The 25,439-nt window shown below is 39.2% G+C and overlaps 1 protein-coding gene across 1 annotated transcript; it reads left to right on the top strand.

Moving 5' to 3' along the window:
* Positions 1 to 5,657: 5,657 nt before the first annotated feature.
* Positions 5,658 to 23,724, top strand: HDAC1 (histone deacetylase 1; the record flags this gene model as incomplete). Its single annotated transcript, XM_053798799.2, is given in 7 exon segments — positions 5,658 to 5,809; positions 7,682 to 7,885; positions 8,713 to 8,817; positions 9,256 to 9,352; positions 19,526 to 19,834; positions 21,078 to 21,340; positions 21,753 to 23,724. Coding segments are annotated over 7 exon segments (1,145 nt in total), but the record flags the coding sequence as incomplete, so codon positions are not given.
* Between the last annotated feature and the right edge of the window lie 1,715 nt (positions 23,725 to 25,439).

Here is a 25,439-nt window from a genome sequence, read left to right as displayed (position 1 = left end):
ACAGCCTGGCACCTGGTGAAGATACTTATCAAGCATTGAAGACTTTTACACTTGTTCCAGCAGTGTTTCAACATCTTCTGGTAAGATATTGAATAATCTGGGATGGTGGATGTTGATACAGCCTGGTTGAATCATGGGCTAACAGGATAAAAGGAACATTGATGCTGGTGAAGGTCTATTGATCTAAAGAATTTATCTTCCCCCATTCCCTGCATCACAGCTGAATGCCTCCCATTTCTTGGGCACTGTGTGACCCCCTATGGGTTTAGCACTTCCTCCTGATTAAAATAATGCAATAGAACCCTCATAATCAATACAGTATTGTCACAACTGGATGTGTACATAGAGCTAGGTAAGCATTCTTTATGCAATAATACAAGGAAATGGTACCAAAATGTTGATTTTGAGCCTGGCCTATGGCTGGGCTCTGGGATTAGAAAAACTCTTGAAACTCATCAAAGGTATGGAAAGATGATAGACAAAATACTGTAGTGGTTTAATGGAAGGCATTGGAGAGCCATGTGAAGGTAAAAAAAAGAAAACAAATTCGAAACCAGTACAATATATGAATCATGCTGATGTTAGTAAGAATGTTGGTGTGAGATTCTTAAAAGCCAGAAAGGAATATACAGATGTAAGGGGAAAGGGAAAGAGAGTGAAGAGATCTAGTTATAGGCCAGCAATAACAGCCCGGGGGATCATGCCTTGATCCACCAGGAGGCCTGGTCTGGGATCAAGCTGTTGGGTTGTTGGGTGGGGTGTTGACCCCTAGAAACAGCCTTCTGGTAAGCATTATGTCAGGTGCGTTGTGCAAAGCGTGGATAGAGAGCGCAAGCAGCAGTAGCATAACCCTCATGGGGAGAGTGGCTGCCATGATGCTGGTGAAGGGCTTTTCATCCAAGGAACCAGAGCTCCTCTCCCTTAACTCAGATCAGAAATGTAATCACATTCCCTAAATGCTGTATGGCCATTATAGATCATACAGGAGAGATACGGGAGAAAGTGTGAAAAAAAAAGCAGCGAAAAGCAGGGGTGCCGTGGACACAATAAGATAACACTATCAACATCCGTGGTCGCAGATTATTCAATGTTTTACCAGAAGATAATGGAAACGCTACTGAAACAAGTGTAGAAGTCTTCAAGAGGAAACTGAACAAGTATCTTCACCAGGTGCGAGATCAGCCAGGCTGTGATGGATACGTGGATCAGCAGATCTCCAACAACAACAACCTGACTGACCAGACAAGCACAAGACAAGCCTGGCCCATGGCCGGGCTCAGGGAGGAGAAAGACTCGAAGCACATCAAAGATCCCACTGAGGCAGGTGACCCAAAAGAAAAAAACCTATCATCAACACTTTCACCATCACTCTCACATAATCACTGTCTTTGCAGAGGCGTTCAGATATGACAATTTAGACGTCCCTCCAAACTGCCAATATTCCAGACACCTTTAAAGTGCAGGCATTGTACTTCCTATTTCCCATTATTATTATTATTATTATTATTATTTTTTTTTTTTTTTTTTCAACAAGTCGGCCGTCTCCCACCGAGGCAGGGTGACCCAAAAAAGAAAGAAAATCCCCAAAAAGAAAATACTTTCATCATCATTCAACACTTTCACCACACTCGCACATTATCACTGTTTTTGCAGAGGTGCTCAGAATACAACAGTCTAGAAGCATAAACATATAAAGATACACAACATATCCCTCCAAACTGCCAATATCCCAAACCCCTCCTTTAAAGTGCAGGCATTGTACTTCCCATTTCCAGGACTCAAGTCCGACTATATGAAAATAACCGGTTTCCCTGAATCCCTTCACTAAATATTACCCTGCTCACACTCCAACAGATCGTCAGGTCCCAAGTACCATTCGTCTCCATTCACTCCTATCTAACACGCTCACGCACGCTTGCTGGAAGTCCAAGCCCCTTACCCACAAAACCTCCTTTACCCCCTCTCTCCAACCCTTTCGAGGACGACCCCTACCCCGCCTTCCTTCCCCTATAGATTTATATGCTTTCCATGTCATTCTACTGTGATCCATTCTCTCTAAATGACCAAACCACCTCAACAACCCCTCTTCTGCCCTCTGACTAATACTTTTATTAACTCCACACCTTCTCCTAATTTCCACACTCCGAATTTTCTGCATAATATTTACACCACACATTGCCCTTAAACAGGACATCTCCGCTGCCTCCAACCGTCTCCTTGCTGCTGCATTTACCACCCAAGCTTCACACCCATATAAGAGTGTTGGTACTACTATACTTTCATACATTCCCTTCTTTGCCTCCATAGATAACGTTTTTTGACTCCACATATACCTCAACGCACCACTCACCTTTTTTCCCTCATCAATTCTATGATTAACCTCATCCTTCATAAATCCATCCGCCGACACGTCAACTCCCAAGTATCTGAAAACATTCACTTCTTCCATACTCCTCCTCCCCAATTTGATATCCAATTTTTCTTTATCTAAATCATTTGACACCCTCATCACCTTACTCTTTTCTATGTTCACTTTCAACTTTCTACCTTTACACACATTCCCAAACTCATCCACTAACCTTTGCAATTTTTCTTTAGAATCTCCCATAAGCACAGTATCATCAGCAAAAAGTAACTGTGTCAATTCCCATTTTGAATTTGATTCCCCATAATTTAATCCCACCCCTCTCCCAAACACCCTAGCATTTACTTCCTTTACAACCCCATCTATAAATATATTAAACAACCATGGTGACATTACACATCCCTGTCTAAGACCTACTTTTACCGGGAAGTAGTCTCCCTCTCTTCTACACACCCTAACCTGAGCCTCACTATCCTCATAAAAACTCTTTACAGCATTTAATAACTTACCACCTATTCCATATACTTGCAACATCTGCCACATTGCTCCTCTATCCACTCTATCATATGCCTTTTCTAAATCCATAAATGCAATAAAAACTTCCCTATCTTTATCTAAATACTGTTCACATATATGCTTCAATGTAAACACCTGATCTACACATCCCCTACCCACTCTAAAACCTCCTTGCTCATCCGCAATCCTACATTCTGTCTTACCTCTAATTCTTTCAATTATAACCCTACCGTACACTTTTCCTGGTATACTCAGTAAGCTTATTCCTCTATAATTTTTACAGTCTCTTTTGTCCCCTTTCCCTTTATATAAAGGGACTATACATGCTCTCTGCCAATCCCTAGGTACCTTCCCCTCTTTCATACATTTATTAAACAAAAGTACCAACCACTCCAACACTATATCCCCCCCTGCTTTTAACATTTCTGTCATGATCCCATCAGTTCCAGCTGCTTTACCCCCTTTCATTTTACGTAATGCCTCACGTACCTCCCCCACACTTACATTCTGCTCTTCTTCACTCCTAAAAGATGGTATACCTCCCTGACCAGTGCATGAAATTACTGCCTCTGTTTCTTCCTTAACATTTAAAAGTTCCTCAAAATATTCTCGCCATCTACCCAATACCTCCATCTCCCCATCTACTAACTCCCCTACTCTGTTTTTAACTGACAAATCCATATTTTCCCTAGGCTTTCTTAACTTGTTTAACTAACTCCATCATGAGATAGGTACCTTTTCTAAAATAAACCTTATCTTCATGCTAAAAAAAAATAAGTTTCATAACTTTTTTGTCATATTGGAAGATGTCGGTCTTGTTTCCCACATAAATCTAAAAATATTTGGGATAGTTCAGAAAGGAACGTATGGTCGTGTAAATCAATCATTCTCCTATGTTTGTTGTGAAAATCAAGTCAATTCATTCATAAATAAGGATGCATTCCCCCTAAATAGGTAAATAAGTTACTTTCGAGATATAGGCCGAAGCGCGCGGCACCCCCGCTGCCCGGGAAATAATTTTTTTCCCCGAAAAATTCGCCTTATTTTACACTTTTTCCGCGACCTACGAGTGTTTATTACAGTTAACCATTGTAAATCCGTTTTCTCTGATCACTGATGAGAGAGAACGGACCCTCTCTTCACCTTCAGGGGAAATATCGATAGAAATTTTTTCCTTGGGGCGTCATATTATGCTATATATTTTTTTTTAAGGTGTACTTTTTATGTTTATATGCTATTATTATATTGCATTATGTCATAATAGATCAATTGTGATAGATAAATAAGCCTTATAATTGATATTAGCGTGGGTATGGAATATTTATTGAATATTTTGTTGGCTGGAGGTGTCGGCCATTTTGGGTACTATACCCGGGGTACCTGACTGGTTACTTGATCATATTAGCTCCGCCCACTCTGGCATGATCTCAGATGGTGAATTTGTATTATATTAGACATAAAGATATAAGAAAACGATAAAAATAACACGGGGAAAAACGTAACAAAAACGTCAACAAAGCTGAGTCAGCGCTTCTTACGCAATATGTTGCGTCAGCGCTGTCACCATGCCTGTTATAAATGGTTGTAATTCCTTTTAGAAACATCGTACAAGGATAATAATTATACCAGAGTGTAGCCAGAAAGTTCAGCTATTTTTTGGTAACAATAACTCAATTTTTCATATTTTTTCGATTTTTTTTTGCATCCGCGCGCGTGAACCGAACTGGTTCCTTAACTCACTCCAAAATTTTTTCTTATTTTCATTAAAATTTCTTGACAGTGCCTCTCCCACTCTATCATCTGCTCTCCTTTTGCACTCTCTCACCACTCTCTTTACCTTTCTTTTACTCTCCATATACTCTGCTCTTCTTATAACACTTCTGCTTTGTAAAAACCTCTCATAAGCTACCTTTTTCTCTTTTATCACACCCTTTACTTCATCATTCCACCAATCACTCCTCTTTCCTCCTGCCCCCACCCTCCTATAACCACAAACTTCTGCCCCACATTCTAATACTGCATTTTTAAAACTATTCCAACCCTCTTCAACCCCCCCACTACTCATCTTTGCACTAGCCCACCTTTCTGCCAATAGTCGCTTATATCTCACCCGAACTTCCTCCTCCCTTAGTTTATACACTTTCACTTCCCTCTTACTTGTTGTTGCCACCTTCCTCTTTTCCCATCTACCTCTTACTCTAACTGTAGCTACAACTAAATAATGATCCGATATATCAGTTGCCCCTCTATAAACATGTACATCCTGGAGCCTACCCATCAACCTTTTATCCACCAATACATAATCTAATAAACTACTTTCATTACGTGCTACATCATACCTTGTATATTTATTTATCCTCTTTTTCATAAAATATGTATTACTTATTACCAAATTTCTTTCTACACATAGCTCAATTAAAGGCTCCCCATTTACATTTACCCCTGGCACCCCAAATTTACCTACTACTCCCTCCATAACATTTTTACCCACTTTAGCATTAAAATCCCCAACCACCATTACTCTCACACTTGATTCAAAACTCCCCACGCATTCACTCATATATAACCATGTTCAAACATTTATCTGAATATTTCCTGCTGAAAGTGGATATTCTCTCTGGTCATTAGTTAGCAATATTATCCATTATTTACTGTATGTATTACTCCTCTTCCAAGTTTCTTGAACTTGCTGCTAAATTTCCATGTACATATTTTTTTTTATTGTGAAGCTGTGAGAAAAAAAATTCAATAATTGATTTTTCTTGGTATTTTCCAGTCAATGTTGGAGAGGACTGTCCAGTCTTCGATGGCCTGTACGAGTTTTGCCAACTGTCGTCTGGTGGTTCTATAGCCGGAGCTGTCAAGTTAAATAAACAAGCATGTGATATCGCCGTCAACTGGGCTGGTGGTCTTCATCACGCCAAAAAGGTAATGAGAGAACTGCCTATGTTTGTACGTGTCTATACGTAGTTGTTTTAGGTATTGTGTGTACATATTCAGTGCACTGATTAAAATGGTTGAGTAGTGACATTAATGTGAACTATTGTTCGAATTATAACCATATACACCTACCATCCGACTTACGACCTGCTCGACTTACGACCGTGTTTTTTATGCCAAATTTCTGGGAAATAAACAAGTATTTGTGTTGTACACAGTGTTTATCCTAAACCTTACAGTATAAAATAGTACTAACAACATTAAAAGTAAAGTAAAACATGAAATACCAAAATAAAACAATAAAATGAAGTCATTACAAAAATGTTTTGTTGATATTCAGTAGTAAAGTTCGACTTACGACCGTTTCGACTTACGACCGGTTTCTCAGAACCGAACTCGGTCATAAGTCAGATGGTAGGTGTATAACCCAGCTGCTGCTTGTTCTTTTTAGTAATTATTAAAGGGGTTACTAGCCCATTGTTCCCGGCATTTTAGTTGACTTTTACAACATGCATGACTTACAGAGGAAAGATTTTTATTCCACTTCCCCATGGATATAAAAGGAAAAGTAATAAGAACAAGAACTAAGATAAAATCAAAGAAAACTCAGATGAGTACTGTATGTATAAATAAACATGTACATGTATGTGTAGTGTGACCTAAGTGTAAGTAGAAGTAGCAAGATGTACATGTAATCTTGCATATTTGAGACAGACAGAAGACACCAGTAATCATACCAACATGTAAAACAATTACAGGCTTTCGTTTTACACTCACTTGGCAGGACGGTAGTACCTCCCTGGGTGGTTGCTGTCTACCAACCTACTACATACCCCTGCAAAAACAGTGATTATATGTGAGTGAGGTGAAAGTGTTGAATGATGATGAAAGTATAATTTCTTTTGGGGGATTTTCTTTTTGGGTCACCCTGCCTCGGTGGGAGACGGCCGACTTGTTGAAAAAAAAAAAAAAAATAACCAAGCTCAGAATTTTTCGGACATATTGGAAAAAATCAAATTCAATGATTCTGCTAAGGATTTAAGAGTACAGTGGACACCCGGTTAACGAACTTTTTTCATTCCAGTAGTATGTTCAGGTGCCAGTACTGACCGAATTTGTTCCCATAAGGAATATTGTGAAGTAGATTAGTCCATTTCAGACCCCCAAACATACACGTACAAACGCACTTACGTAAATACACTTACATAATTGGTCGCATTTGGAGGTGATCGTTAAGCGGGGGTCCACTGTACTGTTGTTACACATTTGTCATACATTACCACATATGTAGGCTGTACAGTGATAAACAACCCACACATAGGAGAAACTTATTACGATGTTTTGGTCCGACTTAGACGAATATCTTACCAGTGGTCCAAGTTGGACCGAAACATTGTTGTAAGTTTTTCTCTTATGTGCGGCTTATTTGTGTATTGTTCCAGTCGTGGTATTGTGCCTTTTTATTACAATACTATGCAATTCACAGTTCACTTAGATGAAATTAGTAATGATGTTTCATCATAAATTTTATGTCGTACAGTGGAACCTCAAATATCAAACTTTCTTCGGTCCAGAAGGCTGTTTGAGTGTCTTTACCGAATGAATTTATTCCCATAAGGAATAATGTAAATTAGATTAGTCCATTTCAGACCCTCAAAAATACACTCACAAAAGCACTTACAAAAATACACTTACATAATTGGTTGTGTTGGGAGCAGTTCGATTTTTGAGGTTCCACTGTACGTGCAATTGTTTTGGGAAGTGTTCCATCCATGGTATTGTGACTCATTGTTTCTCAGTATTATGCAGTACAGTATATGCCATATTACAAGTACTGAATTATATTTTTCCTTCGAACAGAGTGAAGCTTCAGGATTCTGCTACGTCAATGATATTGTTTTAGCCATCCTAGAACTACTCAAGTACCACCAGAGAGTCCTCTACATTGATATTGATATTCATCATGGTGATGGTGTTGAAGAAGCTTTCTACACTACTGACAGAGTAATGACTGTATCCTTCCACAAATATGGAGAATATTTCCCAGGAACTGGTGATCTTAGAGTAAGTGTCGCAAGGCTTCAATCAGTAAGGTTTTTTTCCGATGCTGCAATAGAGTAACGACTGTAATACAGTGGAACCTCAGTACTTGAACCATTTGGTATTCAAACACTTTGTTCGGTAAAAAAATCGCTCGGTAGTAGATTGTTTACTCTGCTCTCGACCAAACAAACAAGACCTGCCAGAACTTCGCCGTAAACTATTTCATGTTTCTTTGCATTTTTTGGTGTTTTTTTTATATTTGTATAAACAAGTCACCATGGGGCCTACGATGATTAGTGATAACAGCCAGGCAAAAAGAAAATTAGCCGAGAAAAAATCGTTAGGTACTCGAACAGATCGGCCCTCGAATAGCTTTCTGGAACGAATTGTTTGAGTACCAAGGTTCCACTGCACTGTGTTACGATGCTTGTTACCATACCAGAATGTTAATGTAGATAAATAGTTCAGAGAACTTGACAGGATGATGAATTACACATGTGCAGTACGTGGGTATCTTTGCACATACGCTGTACTTTTATCAAGATTGATAGACTGATCATATCAACTCCAGGCTGAGGGACTGATAACCTCATAATCCTGATCTTCAACTATTCTTCTCTTTACTGGACTGAGGAAGTCAATGGTTGGCAAAATGTTTCTTCAGTAAAGATAGCCATGTGTTTCACAAGTGCCTAATTCACCATCAGACGCAATTATACCATGATGCCGACAAGGGAGTCTTGGTGGTCATCGTGTTAGAATTAACACACAGCACAGTATTTCTATCATTTAACTACTGCATATCAATGGAAAAATCAGTTTGTTGTGAAACTATTGTTGCATTTCAGGATATTGGAGCAGGCAAAGGAAAATATTATGCAGTCAATTTTCCCCTGAGAGATGGCATCGATGATGAAAGTTATGAAAGTATTTTTGTGCCTATCCTCACCAAGGTGAGTTGTTCCTCCATCTTAATTTACTCTTATGTGCGGAAAAGATCACCAAATAATGTTAAATGCCAAATAAGTGATTATCTACTATGTTCGAGTTCAGATGTTATTTTATTAACATCAGTACAGTATTTTACGGTTTACGAGACTTTTTTTTTTTTTTCTCTCAAAAATCATCCTGCATCCTATATGTTGAAGGTCAGGCTGGGGTCAAGCTTGGAATCTATGAATAATTCTATTTAATACAGAACAATTAAAAAAAATAAACAAGGGAGGTTCAGTAAATCTAGGGGTTCATTCTATATACCGGTGCGTCTTATATGCTGCAAAATGCTCTATATTTTATATAGACAAAAGAATACTTGTATATTCATGTTCATTTAAGAAGCTATTTGTTAACTGAGCCATAATAGTTGACGTTTGTGGCACCTTTCTTAATAGGTGATGGAAACATACCAGCCCTCAGCAGTTGTTCTTCAGTGCGGTGCAGATTCCTTATCTGGAGACAGGCTCGGTTGTTTCAATCTCACGCTCAAAGGTAAACTTGTACATTACAATATTTTAATGTCAAAAAGATATTTGAAGATCCAGTGCCCTTTGTTTTTTGTGAGGTACAGTAATACCAAAAGATGGTACGAAAAGAAGAGTTGAATTTTGCCGTTATTGTCAATTGGTGTTATGTATGGTACTTATAAAATAGTCATATCAGATACACTGCAATTTGTTTCTTCACAAATTTAAAATGCTTCTTTTACCCAGCTACTAGCTGAGTTGAGCTAGCCACCAGACATGTGCTATTTGTGAGACATTGATATATTATGTGCAGTTCAGCTTGATGCATACATAGGGTGGTAGTGGTTATATTTATGACTGAGAGAAATTTGTCTATTCTTTAAAAAAGTGTATTTAGCAAATGTTATTTTGGGGTAATACATACCATACTATATCTAAAGTGAGATTGATGTGATCAAAGATTGAAATACAGGCATTGTATGTATGTATATGGTACATTGTATGTATGTATATGGTACATTGTATGTATGCATATGGTACATTGTATGTATGTATATGGTACATTGTATGTATGTATATGGTACATTGTATGTATGTATATGGTACATTGTATGTATGTATATGGTACATTGTATGTATGTATATGGTACATTGTATGTATGTATATGGTACATTGTATGTATGTATATGGTACATTGTATGTATATGGTACACGTGTTTACAGAGTGGGAACATTCCTATCCTGTAACAGCTAATGTTGTCTTCCATTCTTTGCTTCTTTCATTGTGTTCATATTCTCTTTGACATTTTCTTCCAAGTTGAAAACTAAATGCAGCCTCTCCTCAATTAGCGACTTACTCGCCTACCAATGACTCGGACTTAGGACAGGCTCTCTGACCATTACTCATACCTAAATAATGTACATTAGACCTAATTTTCTGTAATTTGTTTATTAGAATATAAAGTACACTACTGTATAAACATTTAAAAATATATCAGAAATGATATAAATGGCACAAAGGTGATATTAAAACAATATCAAAGATGGTTGACACAAACCCACTACCATTATACAGTGGACCCCCGCTTTACGATCACCTCCCAATGCGACCAATTATGTAAGTGCGTTTGTATGTGTATGTTTGGGGGTCTGAAATGGACTAATCTACTTCACAATATTCCTTATGGGAACAAATTCGGTCAGTACTGGCACCTGAACATACTTCTGGAATGAAATAATATCGTAAACCGGGGGTCCACTGTAGTATGCTTCTCACTTAGTGACAAATTTGTTTACGAATGTGGTCTTAGGAACGAAACTCTGTCGTTAAGTGAGGAGAGGCTATATGTCAAAAACACTTCAGTGACTTTTTTTAGACTCATTAATTTGCAGTTGGAATATCTTGACAATGCCTCAAAGCGAAGTACGGTACAGTGTAGCAGGTTAATCAGTTTACGTTTTAAGGTGAACATCACCTATCACAACCTCAGCCAGTGCATCATCTGTTGTATTCAGACATTGTTGTAATATATGAGCATAATTTGCCTCTTGTGCATTAATTCTCCCACTAATTTTAACGGGTAAGTAGTACCAGCTTCACTGATTACTTAGATTATTCTGCTTGTCAACACATCTTTTTTTTTTTTTTTTTTCAACAAGTCGGCCGTCTCCCACCGAGGCAGGGTGACCCAAAAAAGAAAGAAAATCCCCAAAAAGAAAATACTTTCATCATTCAACACTTTCACCACACTCGCACATTATCACTGTTTTTGCAGAGGTGCTCAGATCTATTGCTAAATAATGTAGTACTTTCCTACATCCTTTCTAAATCTAAATTTATCCAGCTTGAGTTCATTGTTCTGAGTTGTTTCCTGTCTAGGCATTTCTTGGTGCCCTATTTCTCTCTTGTTTAAACCTGTCTTTCTTTTATATATATTGATACCGCTAATCCTACACAATTTCAAGAGTGTGGGTTACCTGGAGTATACCTGGAGGGTATTCCAGGGGTCAGCACCCCTGCATCCCAGTCCATGATCAGGCCTCTCACAGGTTTGGTGCTCTATTTCATATGTAAGATACCTTGTAAAGTGAATTAATTTTCTCATCATTCTTTGTATGTTCTCCAGTGCATTATTCACTTTATATAAATTCTGTAGTCTCCATTGGAAAGTGGAAAAAATTCTTCCTCCGTAAGCCATGAGTGTTGTAAGAAGTGACTAGACTGCCGGAGCAAGAGGCTAGTAACCCATTCTCCTGTGTGTATTACTAAATTGAAAAGGAGAGAGAATTTAATTTTTCCTTTTGGGTCACCTTACTTTGGTGGGATGTGGCTAATTTGTTGGAAGAAGTAGCTGTAAAATACTTTTTGGGCTCCTGTTACTTGTCAACTTATTGATATAAATACAAGAAGTCTGTACGCCTTATTGTGCATGCTTAGGCACTGCTGTCTTCACTTTGGATTTCTGTTTAACATGAATCCAGGTCCTTGTCACATTTTGTATGAAGAAGTTCTATATCCTCTAGTTTGTAAGTGTGAGGCTTATTTTCACTCCCAAGGATAAATACTGCAATTTTCCACATTGAACTATACAGGTGCTCCTTGACTTATGATGAAGCTACGTTCTGACAAACTCTTTAAGTCAAAAATATCGTAAGTCTGGGAAGTACAGTGCCTGCACTCTGAAGGAGGGGTGTTAATGTTGCAGTTTAAAAACTGTAGTGTAAAGCACCCTTCTGGCAAGACAGTGATGGAGTGAATGATGGTGAAAGTTTTTCTTTTTCGGGCCACCCTGCCTTGGTGGGAATCGGCCAGTGTGATAATAAAATAATAAAATAAAATATTCATACGATATGCTAAATAAATTAATGTCACTAAGTAAATAAACAAATAATTGCTGTAACTAAATACGAGTACTGAAAAGTAAATTAATGAATAAAAGTTAGAGACTTGCTGCCTTCATGCTCAGTAATTATCTCAAGTTACATCTCAAAAGTAATTGCTTTTGCACCATCGTAGTCAAACCATCGTGAGTCGAGGAGCACATATATGTGCCATTTTTTTTAACCATTAACTTGTCCAGATATTCCTGTTTCATAGTACAGGTCTCCCTCAACATTCGTGAGGGTTAGGGGATCAAGAGCCTCGCGAATGTTGAAAAACCGTGAATGTTTGGTGCCCCAATATATTGTAGGGAAATATAATACAATACTGTCTCCTTAACTTGTTGAACCATGAACAGTCATAAAATACATGAAAACATCGTAAATTGTACTAAATATATACATGTTATGCTTTAATAACATTTTTTTTTATTTTATTATCACACTGGTCGATTCCCACCAAGGCAGGGTGGCCCGAAAAAGAAAAACTTTCACCATCATTCACTCCATCACTGTCTTGCCAGAAGGGTGCTTTACACTACAGTTTTTAAAACTGCAACATTAACACCCCTCCTTCAGAGTGCAGGCACTGTACTTCCCATCTCCAGGACTCAAGTCCGGCCTGCCGGTTTCCCTGAATCCCTTCATAAATGTTACTTTGCTCACACTCCAACAGCACGTCAAGTATTAAAAACCATTTGTCTCCATTCACTCCTATCAAACACGCTCACGCATGCCTGCTGGAAGTCCAAGCCCCTCGCACACAAAACCTCCTTTACCCCCTCCCTCCAACCCTTCCTAGGCCGACCCCTACCCCGCCTTCCTTCCACTACAGACTGATACACTCTTGAAGTCATTCTGTTTCGCTCCATTCTCTCTACATGTCCGAACCACCTCAACAACCCTTCCTCAGCCCTCTGGACAACAGTTTTGGTAATCCCGCACCTCCTCCTAACTTCCAAACTACGAATTCTCTGCATTATATTCACACCACACATTGCCCTCAGACATGACATCTCCACTGCCTCCAGCCTTCTCCTCGCTGCAACATTCATCACCCACGCTTCACACCCATATAAGAGCGTTGGTAAAACTATACTCTCATACATTCCCCTCTTTGCCTCCAAGGACAAAGTTCTTTGTCTCCACAGACTCCTAAGTGCACCACTCACTCTTTTTCCCTCATCAATTCTATGATTCACCTCATCTTTCATAGACCCATCTGCTGACACGTCCACTCCCAAATATCTGAATACGTTCACCTCCTCCATACTCTCTCCCTCCAATCTGATATTCAATCTTTCATCACCTAATCTTTTTGTTATCCTCATAACCTTACTCTTTCCTGTATTCACCTTTAATTTTCTTCTTTTGCACACCCTACCAAATTCATCCACCAATCTCTGCAGCTTCTCTTCAGAATCTCCCAAGAGCACAGTGTCATCAGCAAAGAGCAGCTGTGACAACTCCCACTTTGTGTGTGATTCTTTATCTTTTAACTCCACGCCTCTTGCCAAGACCCTCGCATTTACTTCTCTTACAACCCCATCTATAAATATATTAAACAACCACGGTGACATCACACATCCTTGTCTAAGGCCTACTTTTACTGGGAAAAAATTTCCCTCTTTCCTACATACTCTAACTTGAGCCTCACTATCCTCGTAAAAACTCTTCACTGCTTTCAGTAACCTACCTCCTACACCATACACTTGCAACATCTGCCACATTGCCCCCCTATCCACCCTGTCATACGCCTTTTCCAAATCCATAAATGCCACAAAGACCTCTTTAGCCTTATCTAAATACTGTTCACTTATATGTTTCACTGTAAACACCTGGTCCACACACCCCCTACCTTTCCTAAAGCCTCCTTGTTCATCTGCTATCCTATTCTCCGTCTTACTCTTAATTCTTTCAATTATAACTCTACCATACACTTTACCAGGTACACTCAACAGACTTATCCCCCTATAATTTTTGCACTCTCTTTTATCCCCTTTGCCTTTATACAAAGGAACTATGCATGCTCTCTGCCAATCCCTAGGTACCTTACCCTCTTCCATACATTTATTAAATAATTGCACCAACCACTCCAAAACTATATCCCCACCTGCTTTTAACATTTCTATCTTTATCCCATCAATCCCGGCTGCCTTACCCCCTTTCATTTTACCTACTGCCTCACGAACTTCCCCCACACTCACAACTGGCTCTTCCTCACTCCTACAAGATGTTATTCCTCCTTGCCCTATACACGAAATCACAGCTTCCCTATCTTCATCAACATTTAACAATTCCTCAAAATATTCCCTCCATCTTCCCAATACCTCTAACTCTCCATTTAATAACTCTCCTCTCCTATTTTTAACTGACAAATCCATTTGTTCTCTAGGCTTTCTTAACTTGTTAATCTCACTCCAAAACTTTTTCTTATTTTCAACAAAATTTGTTGATAACATCTCACCCACTCTCTCATTTGCTCTCTTTTTACATTGCTTCACCACTCTCTTAACTTCTCTCTTTTTCTCCATATACTCTTCCCTCCTTGCATCACTTCTACTTTGTAAAAACTTCTCATATGCTAACTTTTTCTCCCTTACTACTCTCTTTACATCATCATTCCACCAATCGCTCCTCTTCCCTCCTGCACCCACTTCTGCTGAACACTCTAACACTACATTTTTAAACCTACCCCATACCTCTTCGACCCCATTGCCTATGCTCTCATTAGCCCATCTATCCTCCAATAGCTGTTTATATCTTACCCTAACTGCCTCCTCTTTTAGTTTATAAACCTTCACCTCTCTCTTCCCTGATGCTTCTATTCTCCTTGTATCCCATCTACCTTTTACTCTCAGTGTAGCTACAACTAGAAAGTGATCTGATATATCTGTGGCCCCTCTATAAACATGTACATCCTGAAGTCTACTCAACAGTCTTTTATCTACCAATACATAATCCAACAAACTACTGTCATTTCGCCCTACATCATATCGTGTATACTTATTTATCCTCTTTTTCTTAAAATATGTATTACCTATAACTAAACCCCTTTCTATACAAAGTTCAATCAAAGGGCTCCCATTATCATTTACACCTGGCACCCCAAACTTACCTACCACACCCTCTCTAAAAGTTTCTCCTACTTTAGCATTCAGGTCCCCTACCACAATTACTCTCTCACTTGGTTCAAAGGCTCCTATACATTCACTTAACATCTCCCAAAATCTCTCTCTCTCCTCTGCATTCCTCTCTTCTCCAGGTGCATACACGCTTATTATGACCCACTTCTCGCATCCAACCTTTACTTTAATCCACATAATTCTTGAATTTACACATTCATATTCTCTTTTCTCCTTCCATAACTGATCATTTAACATTACTGCTACCCCTTCCTTTGCTCTAACTCTCTCAGATACTCCAGATTTAATCCCATTTATTTCCCCCCACTGAAACTCTCCTACCCCCTTCAGCTTTGTTTCGCTTAGAGCCAGGACATCCAACTTCTTTTCATTCATAACATCAGCAATCATCTGTTTCTTGTCATCCGCACTACATCCACGCACATTTAAGCATCCCAGTTTTATAAAGTTTTTCTTCTTCTCTTTTTTAGTAAATGTATACAGGAGAAGGGGTTACTAGCCCATTGCTCCCGGCATTTTAGTCGCCTCATACGACACGCATGGCTTACGGAGGAAAGATTCTTTTCCACTTCCCCATGGACAATAGAAGAAATAAAAAAGAACAAGAGCTATTTAGAAAAAGGAGAAAAACTTAGATGTATGTATATATATATAAATGCATGTGCGTGTCTGTGAAGTGTGACCAGAGTGTAAGTAGGAGTAGCAAGATGTCCCTGTTATCTAGCGTGTTTATGAGACAGAAAAAGAAACCAGCAATCCTACCATCATGCAAAACAGTTACAGGTTTTTGTTTCACAGTCATCTGGCAGGACGGTAGTACTTCCCTGGGTGGTTGCTGTCTACCAACCTACTACCTTAATAACATGTATGTTATTAAATACCACAGACTCCACCACTGCGAGTCCCTACTACCCTCCCTCCGACCCCCGCAACTGGCAGCCAGCCCTCCCACCACTCAGTGTGGTGAGTGTTTTGTTTGTTCATTATTTGCTATTAAACTACAGTATAAATAATGTAAACACATTCATGACTGCATATTGGAATGGCTATTCGGACAGGTATTGGACGGTGACATCATGTGTTTAGTCTTGAACACAGCAAAGAATCAAACTTTCTGCTACTGCTAATAACAACAAATAGTAATACAGTGGACCCCCGCATAGCGACTTTAATCCGTGCAAGAGGACTGATTGTTATGCGAAATGGTCGGTATGCGAATGAATTTTCCCCATAAGAAATAATGGAAATCAAATTAATCCGTGCAAGACACCCAAAAGTATGAAAAAAAAATTTTTACCACATGAAATATACATTTTCCTACACACAAAGAGAAGGATACATGCACAATAGTAGAGTAGTACATGCACAATATATACTGTGCATGTACTACTCTACTAAATGAAGAATAAATGACACTTACTTTTATTGAAGATGCAGCAATGACTGATGAGACACTGTGTCCTGGGAGTGCCTTTTCCTCCTGAGTACTGTAGGTCCTGTTTGGCATTTTCTTCCAGAACAGGCCTTATCACACTGTGTATGCCACTACGATTCTTAAATCTCTCAAACCAACCTTTGCTGGCTTTAAATTCACCAATATGAGCACTAGTTCCAGGCATTTTTCCCTGTTCACCTGGGTGTTAGTCGACTGGTGTGGGTTGCATCCTGGGAGACAAGATTAAGGACCCCAATGGAAATAAGTTAGACAGTCTTCGATGACACTGACTTTTTTTGGTTATCCTGGGTGGCAAATCCTCTGGGGTTAATTGTTTCTTGGTATTCTCAATAAGCCACACCAACAACGGTGCTACAGCAGCAGCAGCAGCTGACAGTGCTACAGCAGCAGCAGACGATGCTACAGCAGCAGCAGACGGTGGTACAGCAGCAGCAGCAGCAGACGATGCTACAGCAGCAGCAGACGATGCTACAGCAGCAGCAGCATCAGACGATGCTACAGCAGCAGCAGACGATGCTACAGCAGCAGCAGACGGTGGTACAGCAGCAGCAGCAGCAGCAGCAGACGATGCTACAGCAGCAGCAGACGGTGGTACAGCAGCAGCAGCAACAGACGATGCTACAGCAGCAGCAGACGATGCTACAGCAGCAGCAGCAGCAGCTGACAGTGCAGCAGCAGCTGACAGTGCAGCAGCAGCTGACAGTGCAGCAGCAGCTGACGGTGGTACAGCAGCAGCTGTACCACCAATAGTAGCGATGGTTGATTGGGGTTTATTATACGTACAACCTGGCCAGCTCGGAGACACGCACTCCACTTTCATACTTATCAATGATCTTTTTCTTCATCTCTATAGTAATTCTCACATTATTGCTGTAGGGTTGGCACTAGAAGCTTTCTTGGGGCCCATGGTCACTTATTTTCCAGAAAAAATCACCAAAAACACTGTAATAATACGAAATGTTCCGATTGTATGCTTGGATGTTACCGCGGAGGCTGGCTGGTAAACAATGCCACCGGCGGAACATGTGAGGCTGGCTAAGGGCGCACATTGGACGCGTCTCGGACGAAGAGTGGTGAGCGGGTTTTTGGGCGGTATGCGAGGCAAAATTTTTGCGAAAACTAACGGTATGCGGACTGTACGGTATGCGATGCGTACGGTATGCGGGGGTCCACTGTAATAATAATAATAATAATAATACGATATAATTGAAGGAAATTGTACAAAAATACGAGGGAGTGGTTGACACATCGTCAGTGTGGCTTTGTTTATGCTGGAGTGAACATTAGTCTCCCTGCTCTTCCAAAAATTTCACAATAATTCAGCGGTTGAGGCAGTGGTATTTAATAATAATACGATATAATTGAAGAAGGAAATTGTACAAAAATATGAGGGAGTGGTTGACACATCGTCAGTGTGGCTTTGTTTATGCTGGAGTGAACATTAGTCTCCCTGCTCTTCCAAAAATTTCACAATAATTCAGCGGTTGAGGCAGTGGTATTTAATAACATATATGTTATAAATAATAATAGTACATATTAATAACATGTATTATTATTATTATTAATAACATGTATGTTATTAAATGCCACTGCCTCAATCGCTTCCTCACCAGCTGCCTCACCCACTGCCTCAGTCGCTGCCTCAACAGCTGCCTCAACAGCTGCCTCAACAGCTGCCTCAACAGCTGCCTCAACCGCTGCCTCAATCGCTTCCTCAACAGCTGCCTCACCCACTGCCTCAATCGCTGCCTCAATCGCTGCCTCAACAGCTGCCTCAATAGCTGCCTCAAAAGCTGCCTCAACAGCTGCCTCAACAGCTGCCTCAATCGCTGCCTCAACAGCTGCCTCAACAGCTGCCTCACCCACTGCCTCAATCGCTGCCTCAACAGCTGCCTCACCCACTGCCTCAATAGCTGCCTCAACCACTGCCTCAATCGCTGCCTCAACAGCTGCCTCAATCGCTGCCTCAACAGCTGCCTCACCCACTGCCACAATCGCTGCCTCAACAGCTGCCTCAGTCGCTGCCTCAACAGCTGCCTCGCCCGCTGCCTCAACAGCTGCCTCAATCGCTGCCTCAACAGCTGCCTCAACCACTGCCTCTACCACTCCAGTCGCACTCAATCTACAAGTACCAAACACAATGAATTATTGTGAAATGTTTAGAAGAGCAGGGAGACTAATGCTCACTCCAGCATGAACAAAGCCACACTGACGATGTGTCAACCACTCCCTCGTATTTTTGTACAACTTCCTTCTTCAATTATATCGTATTTATTATTATTATTATTATTATTATTATTATTATTACTATTGTTATTATTAGCAGTAGCAGAAATGTTTGATTCTTTGCTGTGTTCAAGAGTAAACACATGATGTCACCGTCTAATATGTACCTGTCCGAATAGCCATTCCAATATGCAGTCATGAATGGGTTTACATTATTTATACTGCAGTTTAATAGCAAATAATGAACAAACAAAACACTCACCACACTGAGTGGTGGGAGGGCTGGCTGCCAGTTGCGGGGGTCGGTGGGAGGGTAGTAGGGACTCGCAGGTGGCGGGAAACTTGAATATGATTTGGCGGCTGGGAATTTGGCGTTTGGGAATTCGCGAATGTGTGAAGCCCGCCAAAGCTGAAAACGTGAATGTTGAGGAAGACCTGTACGTATATTGTTTATTTCAAATAATTTATTTAGATTTTTCCTTTCTTTAGGCCATGCAAAATGTGTGGAGTTTGTCAAGAAGTACAATCTACCTCTGCTGCTCTTGGGTGGAGGTGGCTATACAATTCGTAATGTTGCAAGGTGTTGGACATATGAAACTGCTGTTGCATTAAGTACAGATATTGCTAATGAGCTTCCATACAATGACTACTTTGAATATTTTGGACCTGACTTTAAGTTGCACATCAGTCCCTCCAACATGGCTAACCAAAACACACCTGAATATTTAGACAAGATTAAAACGAGGTTATTTGAAAACTTGCGGATGCTGCCACATGCACCTGGAGTCCAGAGTATTGGTAAGTCACTCTTAACCCTTAAACGGTCCAAACGTATACATACGTTCATGCGCGTAGCCCCCCAAACGTATATATACGTTTTCTTTGTCATTCATTCAACATTGCCACAATAAGCCTGAGTCACCTAGACATGAGAATGGGTGTGCGCACTCACTGTGCGCCATATTAAAATAATTGGGGATGCCTGGGTACCATATGCTCTTTTTTTCCTTTTAAAAGAAAAGATTTTTTTTTCCTCAAAAAATTTGGGGCGCTACGCGAGTGAACGTATATATACGTTTGGACCATTTAAGGGTTAATATAATGCTTATTTTTCACGTGCACGATCACATTACATTGCCTCTTGGCTTTAAAAACTAATGGATGTAATCAGTGCCTTATCTTCTGTTTAGAAATTCAATACACTACTATCTCAGGTGCTTAGTAGATTTTATTGTCTTTTAGCCTGACAGTACCTTGTTCAGGGTCTGTGAAAGACGTGATGAACCATAGAATTGACTAGAAGAAAAGGTGGGTGCTTCACTGTGGCATCTATGAAGATGAAAAGCATTATCCTTGCAGGCAAAAAAAGGGAATGTATGAGAGTATAGTGGTACCAGCACTTACGTGGGTTTGAAGCGTGGGATGTGAATGTCGCAGCAGGGAGAAGGCTGGAGGCAGTGGAGATGTTGTCTGAGAGCAATGTGTGGTGTGAATATTATGCAGAGAATTTGTAGCTTCGAGATTAGGAGGTGTGAGGTTACTAAAGGTATTTATTAGGCAGAGAGCTGAAGAGAGGTTGATAAGGTGGTTTTGACATTATTATTATTATTATTATTATTATTATTGTTATTAGGGGAAGTAATAAACCCATAGGGGTCATACAGTGCTTGAGGGATAGGAGGCTGTCATATTTGATCCAAGGAAGGGGGAGACTAATCCCATTCCCTGGGTCAAAAGCCCATCAGTATCAGGACTCTTGAGGAGTACAGAGTACTCGAACCTGACTATTTTGCATACAAGATCCACTGTACAGGGTCATAGTTCTGTGGTTTGATCTTGGATGAGGCATTATATCTTATTAATAATTTTTAATCTACTGTTGCTGTTTCCTCTATCTTTTGAACTGATGGCAGAAGTGTGTAGGATTTAAATAGGGATGAATTTGTTCACTGGGCTACTGAAAAAAAATTGATTGCCAAAGTTCTTGAAAGGAATAGAATATGTGAAGAGAAGTTTGTTAATTTTGTATTGTCTTTTCCAGCTATTCCAGAGGATGGTGTAGCAGAAGAAAGCGAAGATGAAGATAAGGCCAGTCCAGACGAAAGAATTTCTATTCGAGCTTCTGACAAACGAATTGCTCCTGATAATGAATACTCTGATTCTGAAGACGAGGGCGATGGCCGTAGAGACGAAAGATCGTTCAAGCCGAAGAAGAAGACCAAGACGGATGAGGCTGCTAACAATGGAGCTGGGGACGACAAAAAGGAAACGTCAATAACGAAAGACGATAAGACTGGGACACAGGTGGGACAAAATGAAACCAGAGTGGAATCTTGAGGAAAAGTGTATTTTAATGATTAATTATAATTAGTAAAAAGACCTAGAGGCAAATTCCCTTAATATTATTGATAACTTAATCACCTTGGTCAGATTTGTGTACATTTTTCTGTGAATGTTATTTCTTAACATGAAATTATCATGCGACTGCTCAACATAGTTATAGTTGGGTTATTGTTGTCATTCCTCATGATTTCCCTTGGGGCCTTGTTTATATTTATTCCTATTCATCTAAGGCTCCTTTATTTTGTATGCAAATGTCCTAAAGTTAATATGATGATTTAACTGCTCCTTGACATGTTAAATGATCCTAAAGTTTATTTATTTTCATTACTGACATCGATGATCTGGCAAGTTACAGGTTTCTTAATATTTTCAGTTTAACCGAGATTGATGCTGCGACAAGTCATGTGTTTCTTACCATTTTCAACATAAATAAGGGGAAGCCCTGGAAGGTTACCCGTTTCATACAATTTTCGTCGGCAGTGTGATTGATACGCAAGGTCAGTCATCACTTCCAGTAATTGCTGGTATATTGAGTACATTTTTACGTTGCCGGCACAGTCTCACTGTGCTCTTAATGGAGAGTATCGCTGCAAATGATAGTGCTCTTATGTGTAGTCAGTATTATCAAAATCTCATGGTCCACCAAAGGCATGTAAAATTGCTTTTTCAGTAATTTTGTGCTTTGTTTATGCTTAAAGTACAGATTTTACCATGTTCCTATTTAAATGTTCATCAGATGTATTATAGATGTTTTTCTCAAGTTTTTGTATATACAGGTTAATGGAATTGCACTGTATATACAGGCATTACTGACATTTTCATTGAATTTCTTAAGTACAGTGTCTGCTGATTACTGAAATTGTGTCTTAGTTTTCACATCATAATATAGTTTTCCTGTCAGGAAATATTTTTAAAGAGCATAATTTGCATCACATGAGTTTAAAGAATATAATTTGCTTCACATGAATTCAATGGAGTACTGATTTATGCTGTAACTTGACAGCCAGTCTTTTTTTTTTTCTCTGCAGTCGTGCAGAATTTCACCAAAATTCTGAAGCAATTTTACTATTTTTATTAAAATTAGTACATACATGTAGCAGTTCAAAGATCAGTGATCTGTTGTTCCATAGTCTGAATGTCCACCTTATGGGTCGTCAGTTTTGATCCGCTCTGCTGGGAGAAGCTCAAACCTATCCGGCAGTAAATAGCGCAGAGATGTGTTGGTATATGGCGTGAATTATGAATTTATAATTATTTGTAGGATATTACTATTTGTTGCAATATTTTTAAATGTATTTTTAAAAGCTCCAAGTCTTATAATGGCTCGGGGAAAATTTTAGTTACCAGATCCATCTTATAATAATGTATCAAATTATTAAAAAAAATATATGAAGATTTTTTGTTGGAGTATTGTAATGGTAAACTAATGTTTATTTGCTCAAGTATGGAATATTATGGTAATTTTATTGAAATTAGTATCACATCATGATATAAAACACTTGGGGTGATGCTGCATATATTTCACAAACTGGGGTAATAATTTGGTAGTAAAAATATTCTTTCAGAATTAATTTGAACACTTTACTAGAGGACGAGTTGTATCTCAAAGCTCAAATTTGAACCCTGAACTATATTGACTGGGTTCAATTCATTGTGTGTAATGTCATGCACTGGTTAAGTCAGGAGGCCAAACTAGCATAGTAATGATAGAAACTAGCTTAGATAAGAGGGAGCTATGGTACAGGACATTATTCTTAACATAATCAGAATTTTGAAATAAAGCTTAGGCTACCATAGATGAAGACCATCATTAACTAGTTCTCAGGAACTACAGGGTTAGCATAATTGGCATTAAATGAACTTTCGTAGATTTCTAGTAAACTGAAGAATAACATGTCAGTTATGGACTCAAAAATTTGCTTAACTGGGATTATCAACATTTGATTTCATAATTACTAATGCTTCATTTATAAAGCCAAACTTTACTTTCACCAAAGTTCGTGAAATTTTTACTGGAAACAGTAGTCATGAATTGTAAATAGAGAAGGTCTTATATTTTGATAATTTACCTACCATTTCATACATCACATAGGAGGTTTATCCTCCCATTTTACCATTCACTGCCATGTTTTTACATAGTGTGGTATGATATGCACTTGTGACTACAATTTTCTTAGTGATATATGTATTATTATTTTCCAGTTTTTGGAAAAAATCGTATTTGTCATTAAGACGTTGAAAGCCATTTACGACAACGTACTGTATTTGTAGATTTTTGTTTATTTAATTTGCTCCATACACAGTTGTAAATTTTATGCTTCTAATAAACAGATGCCTTTTGTAAATAGGGAATTTTTGTTTCCTTAAAATATGCAAGATTACAAAGAAATGGAACAGAATTCTTCCTCCGTAAGCCATGCATGTTGTAAAAGGCGACTAAAATGCCGGGGGCAAGGGGCTAGTAACCCCTTCTCTTATATAAATTACTAAATTTAAAAAGAGAAACTTTTGTTTTTCTTTTTGGGCCACCCTGCCTTGGTGGGACACGGCCGGTTTGCTGAAAAAAATATATATATACAGTGGACCCCCGGTTAACGATATTTTTTCATTCCAGTAGTATGTTCAGGTGCCAGTACTGACCGAATTTGTTCCCATAAGGAATATTGTGAAGTAGATTAGTCCATTTCAGACCCCCAAACATACACGTACAAACGCACTTACATAAATACACTTACATAATTGGTCGCATTTGGAGGTGATCGTTATGCGGGAGTCCACTGTACTTAAAAGTTGCATATTCTACCTGAAGAGGACAATTCTTCGAAAGTTATGACACATCGTAACAAAGACAATGATTATGTAATGATGGTGACTGTTGAATGATGATGAAAGTTTCTTTGTTCCTTTTGGGTTTTTATTTCTTTTTGGGTCACACTGTCTTGGTGGGAGACGGCCTACATATTCAAAAAAAAATATTGTAACAGTTTCAAAGGAAGAAAATGTATCAATTACTGCTGAAATTAAGACGTGCAACATCTGGGTATCTTTATTGTAGACGTTTCGCCATCCAGATGTTGCACGTGTCTTAATTTCATCTTGTCGGTATTGTATACCATTCTTGTTCAATTGCTGCTTTCTGGCTGACAGTAATGGTTACTCCATTGTCTACAGTACGTGTCTTGAGATGCAAGTTCCCGTGAGGGAGCTAAGGTTCCTTGATGCTGGTGAGGGGCTCTTGATCTAAGGTATTGGAACTGTCAGTTCCTGGAATCAAGCATGATTGTATTCCATTCCCCCAGGCACACTATGGCCCCTACAGGTTTAGCACTCCATGTATATAATAGAGATGTAAATTCCTTACATGTGCTTAAATGCAGTGTCACAATTGCAACTCCATAATAAAGTGCAGTACTTGCAACTCGACTAGTAATGTCTATAAACCAAAGGTAGTACACCTACCATCCGACTTACGACAGAGTTCGGTTCCGAGAAACCAGTCGTAAGTCGAAGTGGTCACAAGTCGAACTTTACTACTGAATATCAACAAAACATTTTTGTAATGACTTTATTTTATTGTTTTATTTTGGTATTTCATGTTTTACTTTACTTTTTATGTTGTTAGTACTGTATTTTATACTGTAAGGTTTAGGATAAACACTGTGTACAACACAAATACTGGTTTATTTCCTAGAAATTTGGCATAAAAAACACGGTCGTAAGTCGAGCGGTCGTAAGTCGAGCAGGTCGTAAGTCGAGCAGGTCGTAAGTCGAGCAGGTCGTAAGTCGAGCAGGTCGTAAGTCGAGCAGGTCGTAAGTCGAGCGGTCGTAAGTCGGATGGTAGATGTATCTCTTTTCATAAATATGTTCCAGAAAATCATTCCATTAAAAATGTAACCACTAATGGACAGCTGAGTTGCCATATGACTGGACAGTGACAAATTTAATACCATTGCATAAATGACAGGATATTAGCTGTTTGGAGTGACATCTAAACTCTCATGTTTTGGCACCTCTAAAGACAGTGATTCACACAAAATCACTGTCTTTACAGAGGTGCCCA

Source organism: Cherax quadricarinatus, chromosome 95, assembly GCF_038502225.1.
Source record: "Cherax quadricarinatus isolate ZL_2023a chromosome 95, ASM3850222v1, whole genome shotgun sequence".
Taxonomy (NCBI): Eukaryota; Metazoa; Arthropoda; class Malacostraca; order Decapoda; family Parastacidae; genus Cherax; species Cherax quadricarinatus.
This window is presented reverse-complemented; position numbering and strand designations above follow the sequence as displayed.